The sequence below is a fragment of the Xiphophorus hellerii genome, chromosome 9, assembly GCF_003331165.1.
Source record: "Xiphophorus hellerii strain 12219 chromosome 9, Xiphophorus_hellerii-4.1, whole genome shotgun sequence".
Classification (NCBI taxonomy): Eukaryota; Metazoa; Chordata; class Actinopteri; order Cyprinodontiformes; family Poeciliidae; genus Xiphophorus; species Xiphophorus hellerii.
In genome coordinates, this window is record NC_045680.1 from 20,429,565 (window position 1) to 20,445,037 (window position 15,473).

Sequence of the window (15,473 nt, forward strand, 5' to 3'; positions counted from 1 at the left end):
AGCTTCAGCTTAATTAAAATAATAATGTAGTCGTCTCCAATTCCAGTCCCTTTGAGCCGATCACCTTCGGCTTTAATTACAGCTCCAAGCCTTTCAGATTAGGTCTTTAATGCCATTGCACACCTAAAGATCTGATTCTCATCAGATTTTTGTTTGTAAAATAGTTCAAGCTCAGTCAGTTTGGATGCAGAGCTTGTTGTGAAAGCATTCTGACTTGAATTTATGTCTGGACTTTGACTTGGCCATTCTAGCTTATGAATATGATTTGATCTAAAACTTTGTAGCTTTGGTGTTATGTTTAGGTCCTGCTGAAAGGTGAAACTCCTTCCTGGTCCTCTGGAGCTTTCTGACAGTTTTTTCTCCAGGGATCTTCTATATTTAGCTCCGAGCATTTTGCATTCAACTCTGTCAAGCTTTAATTTCGCACACTCTCTCCAGTTTGGGTTGATATGTGACATTCAAAGCTTAAGATGTATATAGTATATAGTGCATAATTCACATAGCTTGTGTATAGTCTTACCCTAATTTTAACTTGCTCAAATCTTTTACTGTGACCTTCCTCTTTCTTTGTGATGCCATTTGTTGACTAATATGAAATTAGACCCAATCAATCTGACACCCAAACCTAAAATCACGTAGTACAAATGTTTTTATTTGCAGCTGGTTTAATTGCCATGTATGTATTTTTCTATTCTCTTCACAATTTTGGAGTATTTAGTGTCGATCTGTCAAATAAAACACAGTGAATGATTTTTGAAGGCACATGCCTGACATTCCTCCAGTTTTCTCAAGTTCCAGCTTGTTGAAACTCCTGCACAGTAAATCTCCTGGGTGCCTTTTGCCACTGGTGCACTTTGTGTCGTTGGGCCTGGCTCTGCTTTCCTGTCAACAGCTAATCTCTGATTTTGTTTTTTCACAATCAGTAGCGAAGGTGGAGGATTCAAAAGTGCACAAACTGGCAGACGAATTAGGGGAGATGCCGACAGGAAGCCTTCCAAAACTTTCATTCTTATTAAATACAGACAAGCAAGTCAAGAACGGAGGAACTTCATTTGACACAGAGGACTGTAGTGAAGCCAATAATGCTGTTTTATGTTGGCGTCCATCATATTAAATATCCATTATCACAATGTCTGAACTCTAAACAGGGATAGATAAAAGTAGGTTTTATCTTCCATGGATTACAAAGGTTAGGCTTGGCAAAGGGCTGGGCATGCAGGTACGCTCTGCAACATTTACACCACTTTCCCCTTTGCACAGTCTAAGGCGTGCTGTGAGTTTGAGTTGCCTGCCAGGCGGCCGACGCTGCAGACTTTGACTGTAAACAGACATTACAAAAACAAGAAGACTGTTAAGATAAGCGTATTTTTTTCTGCTGCTGCCCGTTTTTGCGCGCTTTAACCATGTGGTTTTATAATTTTTTGCTGAGCTTTGACCTGAAGGGGCTTTTTTTGTTTGTTTTATCATTTCTTCTGATAGCTGATTACCTGAAGAACAGGAAACCATCAAACTTTCCTCCAGGACCAAGAGCTCTTCCCTTCGTGGGAAATATCTTGACTTTGGACAGCAAGCATCCACACGTTTATTTCACCAAGGTATTGCTTTGTCTAAAGTTGTATCTTTGTTTGGCTAAATTCATTGTGAAACGTGAATTAAAAGGTTGTTTTCAGGTGTCCTGATATCTTTCTCTCTTCTTTGTGGGATTCAAACATTCCTACTGATGATAAATTCTGCTGTGAAATATTAAAGTTTCTAAATGTTCTTTTTACAACATTTTCAAAGGGCTGCTCTGATGAGAACCGCCCCCATTTCTAGGGTGGATGACGGAAATCAAATAATATATTAAAGAATTTCAGTAGTTGAATTACGCTTTAAGGAGGTTGAGAAGACGGGGCTGGCAAAAAAAATGACAGAAGTTAAATATTAACTAAGGAAAGAATGGGTAGATACATAACCAAGCAAATAGGTGTTGCAGTTTCTTCTCATTTTTTCTTTTTTTAAAATTCACAGTAAAAATACATTGCGTTAAAAAAATTTTCACATATTTTGTTGTTTGTCAAGGGCTGCACAGTGATGCAGTTGGTAGCACTGTTGCCTTGCAGCAAGAAGATCCTGGGTTTGATTCCCGGCCTGGGGTCTTTCTGCATGGAGTTTGCATGTTCTCCCTGTGCATGCGTCAATACTCCGGCTTCCTCCAAAAGTCCAAAAACATGACAGTCAGGTTAATTGGTCTTTCTAAATTCTCCCTAGGTGTGTGTGTGTTTGGTTGTTTGTCCTGTTTGTCTCTGTGTTGCCCTGCAACAGACCGGCGACCTGTCCAGGGTGAACCCGCCTCTCGCCCAGAACGTTAGCTGGAGATAGACACCAGCACCTCCCGACCCCATTAGGGACAAGGGTGTACAGATGGATGGATGGATTGTTGTTCGTCAATTTGCCACATTAAAATTTTTCAAATGATTAAATTTAAGGAAAAAGGTAACCTGAATACATAAAAATGTGGTAAAGTGATGATTTCATCTGTGATCAAATCATCACAGATTAAATTTGTGCTTATCTTATCTTCCTCTAAGATAAGCATAACTCAGAGGAAAAATTAACTTACCTCTTGGTTAATTAACTGTAATTAACTAGTTTTCTTTTTTTTTTTTGGAAAGATACATCAATGACAGTCCACTAAATTTTCTCATAAAGTGAATCTCTAATTTATTCATGGAATCACATAAGGACCCAGATCAACAACTAAAATACTGCAGGCAACAATTTCCTCAGTTAAGATTCAAAAACAGCATCTAGAAAAAACTTCAGTGGAGGAAAATGGACTTACATTTACAGCAAACTATCTTAACACCCAAGAGTTTGGAGAAAAATATTGTATACTGACAAGACAAAGTGGAATCCCTTTGTAAACTGTACATCTTGTCACATCTGGCAAAAAATATTAAAACACAGTGGTGATAAGTGCAATGATTGGAGGCCCTTTTGTTGTTGCTGTTACCTATAAAATGTCCTTTAACACCACATATTAAAAAAATGGAAAGAATGAAGTCGATAACTGTTTGGGTGTCTAGAAGACACCGTACATACTAACCTGTTACATTCTCTGCAGCTGGCTGACCTCTATGGCAGCGTCTTCAGAGTCCGCCTCGGCTGGGATACGTTGGTGATTGTGAGCGGCCACAAGATGGTGAAAGAGGCCATTGTTACGCAAGCTGAGAACTTTGTGGACCGGCCGTACAATGCAGTCGCTGACAGGTTTTACGATGAGCCCTCAGGTGTGGAAACATTTTGGTTTCGTTGGACAGACATGGGTTATATGAGGCTTTAACATTTTCATGCCTGCATGCTCATTTCTAGTTGGTCTATTCTTGAGCAACGGTGAAAAATGGAAGAGACAGCGACGTTTTGCTTTGGCTACCTTACGTAACTTTGGTCTGGGGAAGAACATGCTGGAGCTCAGCATCTGTGAGGAGATCCGACACCTGCAGGAGGAAATAGAGAGTGAGAAAGGTGGGTTACATTCACTGTGAAATACATCACACCTTGGCTCTTTTTTGAACCGGGCCTTTCTCTTCATCAGGTAAACTTTTCAGCCCTGCCGGCCTCTTCAACAACGCTGTGTCCAACATCATCTGCCAGCTTGTCATGGGGAAAAGATACGACTACACTGACCACAAGTTTCAGACGATGCTGAAGTACATGTCTGAGGTGATTTGGCTGGAGGGGAGCATTTGGGGCGAAGTAAGTTCAATAACCCCGATGGAGGACCACTGTGTGTCACATACCGCGATGTGAGAGGTGTATTATAAAAGAGGATATGTGATATTTGTCTTTATTGCCATCTTTTTATTTTGTCTTCAAACAGCTCTATCAGGCATTCCCCAGCGTGATGAAATATTTGCCAGGTCCTCACAACAAAATCTTCAAGATTTACACCAGCATACAAGATTTCCTTCATGAGGAAATACAAGAGCACAAGAAGGATTTGGACCACAACAACCCTAGAGACTACATTGACTCTTTTCTCATTGAGATGGAGAACGTATGTAACCAATCAGAGTTATTTCACTCTCAAACACATCCCATTTCATTCTGCCATCATTAAGCAACTTGTCTTTTGTACATTTCTGTGCAGCAAAAAGACTCCAACCTGGGCTTCACAGAGAGCAACCTGGCTTTCTGCTCTCTTGACCTCTTCCTAGCAGGAACAGAAACAACAGCGACCACGCTGCTGTGGGCTTTGATTTTCCTAATTAAAAATCCCGATGTCCAAGGTTAGTGGAAGGCTCGGCTCTCTAAAGTGATTACAGCTTTGCTTAAATTTGGCATGTTTTTTATATTGTAAAAATGCCCCAATTCATTTTTTGTTGTATGACACAACAATAAAGTATTATCTTGAGCACAAAGCTCCAGGTCATATGGCACGGATGTCAGTTTCATAAATATTTCTGAACAACTGTAATAAAGAAAAGTTTGGGTTGGATAGAGCATTGACCTGTGGTTACCATGATTAATTTCACTCACCTAATGTAAAAACTAGAGGAGCATCGATTGTAGTTTTCTGGTTGCTCGCCGATCACCAATCTTTTAAAAAGTTTAACCTGCCAATTCCGATTTTGGCCAATACCAATTTTTTTCTCTGAAATGTTATTCAATATAGTAAGAAAGTCGTTTAATTGGCAACAGTGGAGTCACTATTGTTAATTGTAAACGTGCAGATATGACTTGGAGGGCCGGTCTATCAGTCAAACCTTTCTCACCAGAGAGCAAAAGAGGACAGTGGTTGATTCTTAGACTTTCACCAAGCTAGATAAGATCGGTGGATAAGATCGGCTCTGTGTGTAAAAATCAGCTGATCACCGATCTCCCAAAATTAGGAAGATTGGCTCCGATAAATCGGTGCACCCCTAGTAAAAACCTATTTCTTACATACTGTTACATTGTTTCTTTTTTTGTTTGTTTTTTTATATTTATGCTGTTGCTAATTTTAAACTAACTGAATACATGAAGGACAGACAGACAGGAGTAAGTTGAGGTAGGAGTGATACAAAGTTCAAGGAGAAAACATCAGAGACCAGCTCTGATGCAAAACAGAATCAATGTTTGTTAGTGAGGCAGGAACAGGTGGAACCATGACGAGGACCGGGGAGATTTGACAGAAAGATAGCTGCATATATGCTGAATCATATATGGCTGAGAGAGATGTAAGCAAAAACTGACTTTGTTGTTACAGAGAAAGTCCAGGCAGAGATTGATAAAGTGATCGGACAGAGTCGCCAGCCCTCCATGGCCGACAGACAGAACCTGCCGTACACTGATGCTGTGATCCATGAGATCCAGAGGATGGGGAACATTGTTCCACTGAACGGATTCAGGGTCGCTGCCAAGGATACAACTCTGGGTGGTTACTTCATACCAAAGGCAAATTTACTGAGCAGCTAATAAAGCATTTAGGTAAAAGTGTTTTTTCTAGTTTTGCTTTGTTCTATTTAGTGAATTTTGATGTTTTTAGGGAACATCTGTGATGCCCATGTTGACATCCGTCCTGTTTGACAAAACTGAATGGGAAACTCCAGACACCTTCAATCCCGGACACTTCCTGGATGCCAATGGGAAGTTTGTGAAGAAAGAAGCATTCCTCCCGTTCTCTGCAGGTACAGCACACACGTTTCTGAGTCAAGAGTTTCCAAACTTCCTAAGCAGAATTACTGGCATCACCACAAAATGTAAGAATTACTACATGTGGCACTATTTAAAGGGAAATAAAAAGGCTTTCTAAACAAGATGTTGCTTTAACAACAGATGAATAATAATCAACCAAACTCAAATATCCTCACTTTTTGCTAAACTTAGTGCAAGTACAGTCTTACAAAAAGGGTTTAGGTTGGAAGTGATTCAAAGATCCTCAGAAAGCAAGGCACAGGAAGTAGTAACCCTGTCTTTACAGAGACCCTGGAGCCCATTCCCAGCCACAGGGTAAAGCTAATTAATCTAAGTCCAGTTCCTCAATTTTAAAAGAGAAAGCACGTACATAGTTGACAAGTGCAATAAGATCTGAATAGTTGGCAAAAAAGATGTCAGAAACTGGCTTTAAAAAAATAACTTTCCACTGGGAACCACATAACTTAATCAAGAATATATATAGTTATGCTTTATGTGTCTGTGTTCATTGTGCAGGAAAACGTGTGTGTCTTGGTGAAGGCCTCGCTAAGATGGAGCTGTTCCTGTTTTTGGTCGCCTTACTGCAGAAATTTTCTTTCTCTGTTCCTGATGGAGTTGAGCTGAGCACTGAAGGAATCACCGGAGCGACGCGCGTACCTCACCCCTTCAAAGTGTCCGCTAAGGCTCGCTGACAGATCCGCCATTACTGTTTGTTCTCAAGAGAAGAATAAGTACAATGTAGAAAAAGCTCTTAGACGTCTTAGCAGTGCTTCTTGTTCGGCAAGACTCTGATTGTATGCATCTCTACTTTATAATCTGGGTGATGGTTTTACGTAACAATATGTGTTATTAGCAAACAATGCAACATACTGTGACCTGCTGACTCCTACTGGGAGTTCAGGAGCAAGAAATCCTAGATGGCAGACAAAAAACAATTCACAAGACATTAAAATACTCCAGTTGATTACAAAATAAGACAACTTATCAAATTGTGAAGTAAAGATTTACAAGCATGTAATTCGATATGTTTCCCACTGTGTTGAATTAATAAAGCAGAAAGATGAAACGTCTGTCATTTTTAATTGTAAATATTGTTAGGATTTTAAAGATTGGTAAACTCCTTGGTCATACACCACACTCCAAACTCATTGGCACCCCTGGTGAAGGTGTGTAATAGATGATCTCACAAAAATGTTTTAAAAGTGTTTCAAATTACTGCTTTTCGAAGTATTTGTACTTTCCAATCAGGACTTCAACAACAGCAGCACAGAAGCAGCAATTATAAAATCAGGCATACATCTCAACAGTGATGCAGCAAAAACGTCTGTCCAAACATTACCGGATCTCAGTGTTGTACCTGATCACTGCATTTTTATTGAGAGACCATAATAATAGGCATTAATTTCCACTTATAAATGTGTTCAAATTTTACTTGGTGCACTGAGACTACATTGTGTCGTTTGGCAACCTTGAATGTGGACAAAGAAAGGTCACACGTGGCGTTCCTCAAGGACCCATTCCTGGGCCACTTTTGTTGTTTGCTGAAACAATACGTTTCTGATGCCACATAACCACATTTCCTTACAGTCACTTAGTGGAAGATTTTCTGAATCTGGATAAATAACTTAATCTCATCGCAGAAGAGACAACCAACTTGTTTCCCTCCTCTCCAGAAAAACCTATTAAAAGCTGTTTGGTATGCCTGAATCCTTGGTATGGTTATGGACTCAGATCTTAATTTTAAAGCTCACATAATGTTTGTCACCAGGGGCACCGCTAGGAATCTTGGGCCCCATGACAAAAAAAATGAAATTGGGCCCCCTCTTTCACACCTGCTGTTTCAGTTTCTTGAGTCTATCTGATCCATCAAAAGCATCAGAATTTTAAAGGCTTGTAACAGCCTTGCTTTTGTTGGTTTCGTTCGTTTTGCTTTCGTTAACAACATGTAATCTGTTAGATTACATTAAAGTAACTTAAAGATTTTTTATTATTATTTGCATCGTGAACATTGTTCATGTACCAGTCATGTGTAAAGCACAATATATTACTGTTAACAAAAGGGGAATGCTTTTGAGAGAATTGGATAATCTATTGTCCACATAAAAAAAAAGAATTTGAATATAGAAACATGTAATACTTTTGTTGCCTAAACAAAATTAGATTTATTATTGTGTGGAGTTAACATTGTCTTATTATGAATTATAATGTATGAACTGCTGGAGAGTAAGGGTTCTCCTTTGTCACTCACACAGAAATATGTCCAAGATTTCAAGAAGTAACAATGTGTTTTGCACTTTGGAACATTTAAATAAATTGGACATGGTATAATTTCTGTGTGGAAAAAGGTAAAACAAAAAAAAAAAGAGAGATAAATGTCCATCGTTCAGCTGCCTAATAAAGTGCTTTGTACATTAAATTTTATCAAGGATTTCCACTCTAACACTTATATATTTCCCCAAAATTCATGCACAAATTCAAATTCACAAAGGATTTTAGCACAATTGCAGACACACCCTGAAATCCCACGAGAGAGAGATTACAGCTGGTTACATCACGCATGTACAACGGATGTTGATGGAGAGGCAGGTGGGAGTGGTCTACAGAGTATTATGTAACTCCTATTTTTTACTGAAACTCAGAAACTTTGTATGTTTCAGTAGTCAGACAAGCACTGACTTGCTTAAGTCAAGATATTTCAGACAATTCTTAACAGACTGTATAGAAACAGCGGGTGGAAAACCCAAAGGGCATTTCTTCTTCTGCCGCCTGTTTGGATCTTCAACCATGTGGCTCTATAATGTTTTTCTGAGTTTGGACCTCAAGGGGATTCTTTTGTTCATGTTTTTCTTCCTTTTGATAGCCGACTTCATTAGGAACCGGAAACCAGCAAACTTTCCTCCAGGACCGAAGGCTCTCCCCTTTGTGGGGAACATCTTAAGTTTGGACACCAAACATCCTCACGTTCATTTCAGCAAGGTATGGATTATGAAGACATAATTTACAAAAATATTTTTTTACTTGAAGGCTTGAAAATAAGATAAATATGCCTGTAGAAATTTCCTGTGAGTGGCGTGCATATTTTCAGAAATGATAATTTCAGCTAAGAAATAAGAACCCATTTTAATTTGTTGTAGATGCCTCTTGTGGTAACATCTATATGAATGTAGCAAAATCTGGCTTCAAAATATTTTAAAACCACATTATGTAATAACCAACACAAAATGTAATAAAATACTTCCTGCACATGTATCATTAATACATTTTGTGCCTATTATTACAAAATGCGGAGGTAGAGCATTTTTTTGAAATGACAATAATGTGGCACATTAGGTACAAAACAATCAAACCATTTGGGTTCATCCTAATTATACTTTTGATGTTACATTGCTAATACTGTTGGTATTTAATTTGAAATTTTGGTCAATAATGGGTGATCCTTTGGTCATCTTTTTTCCTTTCAGACTCAGGCAGAAGCTTCGGCATTAACCTCCTAGTCAAACTATTCAAAATATATTGAAGGATTTTACTACATTTTGCGTCGACTATTACTCATTGCGGTTCTATTCTTTTCCTGCATTTTAGAACCCAATTTTATTTCATTATTACATATTGCAGCGTTAAATAAAGCAATGTTGCAGGTTACCTTCATCATTCAGTATTACATTCAGGATCTACAGCAAAGTCTCAAATGGCAAAATCAAATGTTGGTTTTTATTTAAAGACATTAGCTGCACGACGTGATTTTAATGAAAACATGTATAAGTAGCTGGTGGCAACATCTGGCTAAACTGTAACGGCACAAGCATATATTTTCACATGGTAAACTGTTTTATACAGTAACTCTGCCTGCTGCACTTTGACCTGCAGTCTTATTTGTTTCCATTTTAACTTTGTGAAATACGTCCACAGTTGGCTGACATCTACGGAAACGTCTTCAGCTTGCGCCTTGGCAGGCAGTCCGTGGTGATTGTGAGCGGCTACAAGATGGTGAAAGAGGCCATCGTGGCACAAGCTGAGAACTTTGTGGATCGGCCATTTAATGCAATCGGTGACAGGTTTTACCCTAAACCTTCAGGTGTGAAATCAGTTTTCATTTCTCGGTGCACACTACCTTCTAACTGCTGGCATGAAAGGCTTCTGTTTAAATATTTGTGGACTTGTATCTAGATGGTCTTTTTTTAAGCAATGGAGAGATATGGAAGAAACAGAGACGTTTTGCTTTATCTACTTTACGTACCTTTGGTCTGGGCAAAAACACCCTGGAGCTCAGCATCTGTGAGGAGGTCCGACACCTGCAGGAGGAAATGGAGAGTGAGAAAGGTGGGTTATATACATTGTAAAGGTCACTTTACTGATATTAATGTGCAAGGCTGTTTTTTTTTTACATGTATATTCTTCAAAACTCCTCTTCAGGTAAACCCTTCAGCCCAGCAGGCCTCTTTAACAATGCCGTCTCCAACATTATCTGCCAGCTTGTTATGGGAAAAAGATTTGACTACAATGACCACATGTTTCAGACGATGCTGAAGTGCATATCTGAAGGTGTTAGGCTTGAAGGAAGCATATGGGGTCAGGTAAGCCTGTTAACTCTGAATGAAGCTGCTCTGTATCACTGATTCTGACGGGTGAGATTTTTATCATGACGGGTTGGTTGTTTTATCATTTCTGTCAATACAAACAGCTTTATGACGCATTTCCTCAAGTGATGAAATATCTGCCAGGTCCTCACAACAAAATCTTTAGCAATTATAACTCAGTAAGAGATCTCCTTCTTGAGGAAATCCAAAAGCACAAGAAGGATCTGGATCCCAGCAACCCCAGAGACTACATCGACACTTTCCTCATTGAAATGGAGAACGTAGGTAGACCATCCACCACTGAAGCTGTTCCACTTTAACCAAAACTATTTCTGTTGAGGATCGAATCATTAACCAACGTGTTTATATGTTGGTGCAGCACAAAGACTCTAACCTGGGCTTCACAGAGAGCAACCTGGCTTTCTGCTCCTTCGATCTCTTCACTGCAGGAACAGAAACGACAGCCACCACATTGCTTTGGGCTTTGCTTTACCTAACAAAATACCCTGAAGTTCAAGGTGAGTGACTTTCTACAGCGCCTTTCAAAAGTAACAACACACCTTGAATGTCTCACATTTTGTCACATGGCGACCACAAACCTTAGGGACATAATGTGTTGAACCTACATCACTAAAAAAGGCAAAGAAATTCCCTTCAGATTTCCAGTTTTAATAAAACAATAATGGGCAGAGTTTTTAGTTGCTATATTTACTAATCTGACTTCCAGCTGCACTCGCAGCGAAAGGCAGTTTGACTAATTTGATATGAATACAAACGGATGCTACACTTAGTAGCATCCGTTTGTATAGTTTTTAAGTTTTTGTTTAGTTTTTAATTTATAAACAATGATGAAACCATGCATAATTTGTCTTTACTCTTAACAATTATGCTCTACTTTTTCTGTTCTACTACATACAATCCCTGTAAGACACAGTAAAATGAGTGCTTGTAATTTGACACCATGTGAAAAAGGTTAAGTTGCTTAAATGATCCACTTGTAACTATAGGGAGGCTTATGACGCTACTAAACTTTTCCGGAACTAAAATGAAAATGTATTAACAGTTTTTTTTAACTAAAGAAATAAAAAGAGCAGCTAAATATGACTTAAACATTTTCATTTGCAATGATGAATCAAGTTCAGTGACCTAAAAAACTCAAATTGTACCGATTGCACACTGGTCAAAGAGCTGCACCACCAGGAAAAATCTGCTTGTCAAATGTAATGGCAAGATGCTGAAAATATTATTTTCCAAAGTCAAAAAGCTCTGCAGCAAGTTCAGTTGTGTCCACTCTCTCAATGATATGAATCAAAGTAAAACACATGCCTTGTTTTAAACTGTGAAAGGAAATCTCTCTCTCCAGTCAAAGACAAATTCATCATATTTAAATCCTTTCACAGAGAAAGTCCAGGCAGAGATTGATAGAGTGATCGGACAGAGTCGCCAGCCATCCATGGCCGACAGACAGAACCTGCCGTACACTGATGCTGTGATCCATGAGATCCAGAGGATGGGGAACATTGTTCCTCTGAATGTATTCAGGGTCGCTTCCAAGGATACAACTCTGGGTGGTTACTTCATACCAAAGGTAAATTTACTGAGCAGTAAATGGTTAATGTATTAAAAAGTGTTTTCGCATCAATGTTTGTGTTATACTTTGGATTTTTCAGGGAACATCTGTGATGCCCATGTTGACATCTGTCCTGTTTGACAAATCTGAATGGGAAACTCCAGACACCTTCAATCCCGGACATTTCCTGGATGCCAATGGGAAGTTTGTGAAAAGAGAAGCATTCCTACCGTTCTCTGCAGGTACAGCACATGTGCTTCAAATTTAAGGGTGGAGAATCTTTTGATTCAGCTATCAGACATGTTCTCCACAAACATAGAGAACTGGCTAAAGGAAGATATGACTGTACTGAGTAATCACATTCAAAGCTTATCATTGGAGCTACCTCGCATTGAAATGCTGGTAAAAACGTTGTTAAAGGGTTAATAGAGGAAACTGTTGGGATGACTTCCTGAAGGTGAAGTTTTCTAAAGAGCAGGACTTTCTTAAAGAGATAGAAGTCCAATTTTAAGGCATGAAATTATGACTTCAAATATCTTTTAAGTGATATTTTATAAATATAGTATTTTTATAACAACTGAAGGTAATATAGTTACTTGATTGTACTTCAAAATGGCACTATGAGCCTGGAAAATACATAAAATCTTTAATAAAAACCTATTTAGTGCTGAGTTTTCCAGATATGACATTTTGAATAATAATCTCACTCTTCATATTTAAACATGGTGTGTATCTTTGTTTGCTCTGCAGGGAAACGTGTGTGTCTTGGTGAAGGCCTCGCTAAGATGGAGCTGTTCCTGTTCTTTGTTGGCTTACTGCAGAACTTCACTTTCTCTGTTCCTGACGGAGTTGAACTGAGCACTGAAGGAATCACTGGAACGACACGAGTGCCTCATCCCTACAAGGTGTCTGCTAAAGTTCGCTGAGCTGAGGACTTTTCACTAAACCTGGTTTCTGCTCAACAGTCGACTGCCACAGCTCTAGAGGTTGCTGCTTGTTAAGAGTCCTTGTAGATGTGATGATATTCTGAGTAAGAGTTTAATTAATCATCATTAAAGACATCATACTTTGAGTTACTGAATTCAAATAGGACTGAGAAATAACTTGTCTTTTACAACAATGACTTCCTAAAAACTTCCTTAAAACAAAAAAAATATATATGTTCGCATTCTCCATTTTATTGAAAAGGTTAAAGAGAAAGTACCAAGTACAGAAACTAGGTAAAGTGTGTATTTATGAAGATATTCCCGTCTTCCCAAAAACAGTTGTTGAATTATAAAATTCAACAATTTTATAATTGTTGAATAACATACAAATACAATTAGTTTGTATGTAAATTTTGATTAAGATACAAAGGTAAACCTGTTGTTTTGGCTTTATTATGAGAGCACACTAAATGATCCTGCAACAGTTATGATGCTATTATGCAAAGATTTTTTAAATCCGTTTACATTTTAAGAAATGTTTATTTGTTTACAAATGAACATTTCTAACATAAACACTTTCCTGGCGTTTGAGTGGAAGAGGCTTTATGTCCTGATTATTTATCCATCCATGGCCAATCATTCTGGCCTATTGAGAGTCAATCTCCTCACATCATTTAACTAAACCTTTGAACTAGACACATAACCTGGGGTAGGACATGTCTGAAGGCACATTTTTCAGGTATTTTTGCTGGATCAGCCTTCCTTAACTTTGCCAGTGCATCAAGCGTTGATATTTTCTACTAGTTACTCCAGGTAGATTTCAGTTCTGTAATGGCAGCAACAGAGGAGAGAGTGGGTTCCTGGTAGGTTCATGTTTGAACCTTCTCAAATTTATATATATATATATTTTTGTCTAAACATTTTTCACTGTTGACAATTTACAACATGATGTTTGATGGTCTTGTGACCAATATTCTGACTGTTTGAATATCGTATCAATCTGAATTTTTTTTTACAATATCAGAGTCTTTTTGGCTCCTTTTGCCAGACAAATAAAAGTCGTCTACCTTGATGTAAGGTGTTGATCTCCTTAAGCCACACCCTCCCTCAGTATGCAGATACACATCATCTGGTATGCTCATTGTGCTTTGCTCCATCTTGGCTGGTACTGTAGTGTCTGAAGGAAAGATATGAGAATTTGCTCACAGTGAAGACCTGCAGGCCACTGCACATAGAGGTGTGTGCCGATACAGACAATTGCTTGAAGAATTAACATACATAAGTGATGGTTAGACTAGCAATTGGTTAGAGGGCTGCTTAAGACAAGGGCTGAGGGTTCCCCTTTCAGCAGGACAATCTACATACTGCCAGAGCTACAACAGAACAGTTTCTATGAAAGCATACTGAAGTGATAGAACGACCCACTTTACGTCTATAATTGAATTCAATTGAAAATCAGAGTCAAGCTGCAAAAACTGATGTTCACAGATATTCTTGATCCAACTGGAATGAGCCTGGTCGGTTCTGGAATAACTGTCGATAATTTTTTTTTCAGAAAGTTGATAGAAAAATACTCAAAAAGACCTGCAGTTAGTAGTAATTTCACTTGTCTATTGTTTGATGTCAGAGGGTTTTGGGGGGCGGGTTGGATCTCCTTACTTATCCATCCATCCACTTTCTGTACTTGCTTGTCTGTGCCTATCTTCAGCAGTCAATGTGCGATAAGCGGGACAGAACCTGGACAGGTCGCCAGTCTATCACAGCATGTTAGTACTGCACATCATGGGTTCAGATCTACAAATGTTTTACTTTACTGGCATCTGCTGGTTGGTTCCAGTACGAAAGGCAGACATGCATTTTTCACTTATGTTCCTGCGCAACCATAAAAATGTCCTGCAGTCTCTTATCCACTTTCTGAACGTTCATAATAAATGTTTATACCACTGAAATATCAAACACAAACAAACCCCAAATCCGTGAAACCCAGCTGAACAAAGCAGATACACAGTACAAATGAGTGAGTAGACTGATTCAGTCACACACACACCATGTCTACCAAAGCTGGAGTCAGCAGAGAAGCAGCCCATCTCAGAACCATGTGGACAGAAATCCTAATCAGCCTCATTTCTTTCCTCCTCTCCTCACTGTGACAATGTCGCTCTGCAGCAGATAAACTTTTTAAGCCAACTGCAAGTAAAAACTTTAAATACTTAAGGTAATTTTTCTTATTTTATCTTTTTTTGCCTAGTTTAAGTTGTAAACTAGTCCACCTGATTTAAGCTCATTTACAACCAGATGCACTATAAATATGGTCTGTGCCTTTTGCTATCAATGTACTTTGTCCAGTTAGCATGGCTTTTACCCAAGAACACACAATCTGAACAGTACGTTTACAGACTGCAGCAAAGTTGACAGGGTCAAAAGCAACAGATATTGACTTGCAGAAGATGGGTGTTACAAAAGAAGCCTCGATTAAAGTCCCTGAAAATGTAAACCAGGTTCGGCTTCATTCACTTCCGTCGCTATACCGACAGATGGACTACAATTCTAAAACAATTTGGTCTGCAGAAAGGATCATCAGGGATGACTTTCTTTCCATCCAAGAAAAGCCAGCTAACGTCTAGAGCCACTGGTTTAACCTTTAAACACGTCACCGCAGAGACAATTTCTCCATGCACAAACTCAAATGTGTCCGTTTCTGTAGACACATTGATCAAGATGCTTTGACTTCTCCCAAGATTC

The 15,473-nt window shown here is 38.7% G+C and overlaps 2 protein-coding genes across 2 annotated transcripts; both read left to right on the forward strand.

Moving 5' to 3' along the window:
* Positions 1-88: 88 nt before the first annotated feature.
* LOC116725640 (cytochrome P450 2J6-like) lies at positions 89-6,728 on the forward strand. The gene is made up of 9 exons (XM_032571840.1): positions 89-1,595; positions 3,107-3,272; positions 3,355-3,507; positions 3,578-3,738; positions 3,863-4,039; positions 4,133-4,271; positions 5,231-5,418; positions 5,510-5,651; positions 6,175-6,728. Exons 1-9 carry the CDS (start codon positions 1,404-1,406, stop codon positions 6,348-6,350), a joined length of 1,494 nt encoding a protein of 497 aa, XP_032427731.1. The 5' UTR covers positions 89-1,403; the 3' UTR covers positions 6,351-6,728.
* Positions 6,729-8,292: 1,564 nt separating this feature from the next.
* On the forward strand, positions 8,293-13,803 carry LOC116725629 (cytochrome P450 2J6-like). The gene is made up of 9 exons (XM_032571829.1): positions 8,293-8,634; positions 9,568-9,733; positions 9,826-9,978; positions 10,072-10,232; positions 10,340-10,516; positions 10,615-10,753; positions 11,636-11,823; positions 11,906-12,047; positions 12,556-13,803. Exons 1-9 carry the CDS (start codon positions 8,443-8,445, stop codon positions 12,729-12,731), a joined length of 1,494 nt encoding a protein of 497 aa, XP_032427720.1. The 5' UTR covers positions 8,293-8,442; the 3' UTR covers positions 12,732-13,803.
* The last annotated feature ends 1,670 nt before the right edge of the window (positions 13,804-15,473 follow it).

Bases quoted from the DNA above. Each gene is read 5' to 3' on its own strand.
- LOC116725629 (XM_032571829.1), top strand. From the start codon at position 8,443: ATGTGGCTCTATAATGTTTTTCTGAGTTTGGACCTCAAGGGGATTCTT. The intron at 10,233-10,339 runs GTAAGCCTGTTA...CAATACAAACAG, and splicing joins AAGGAAGCATATGGGGTCAG to CTTTATGACGCATTTCCTCA. The intron at 10,517-10,614 runs GTAGGTAGACCA...ATGTTGGTGCAG, and splicing joins TCCTCATTGAAATGGAGAAC to CACAAAGACTCTAACCTGGG.
- LOC116725640 (XM_032571840.1), top strand. From the start codon at position 1,404: ATGTGGTTTTATAATTTTTTGCTGAGCTTTGACCTGAAGGGGCTTTTT. The intron at 3,273-3,354 runs GTGTGGAAACAT...GCTCATTTCTAG, and splicing joins GTTTTACGATGAGCCCTCAG to TTGGTCTATTCTTGAGCAAC. The intron at 3,739-3,862 runs GTAAGTTCAATA...GTCTTCAAACAG, and splicing joins AGGGGAGCATTTGGGGCGAA to CTCTATCAGGCATTCCCCAG.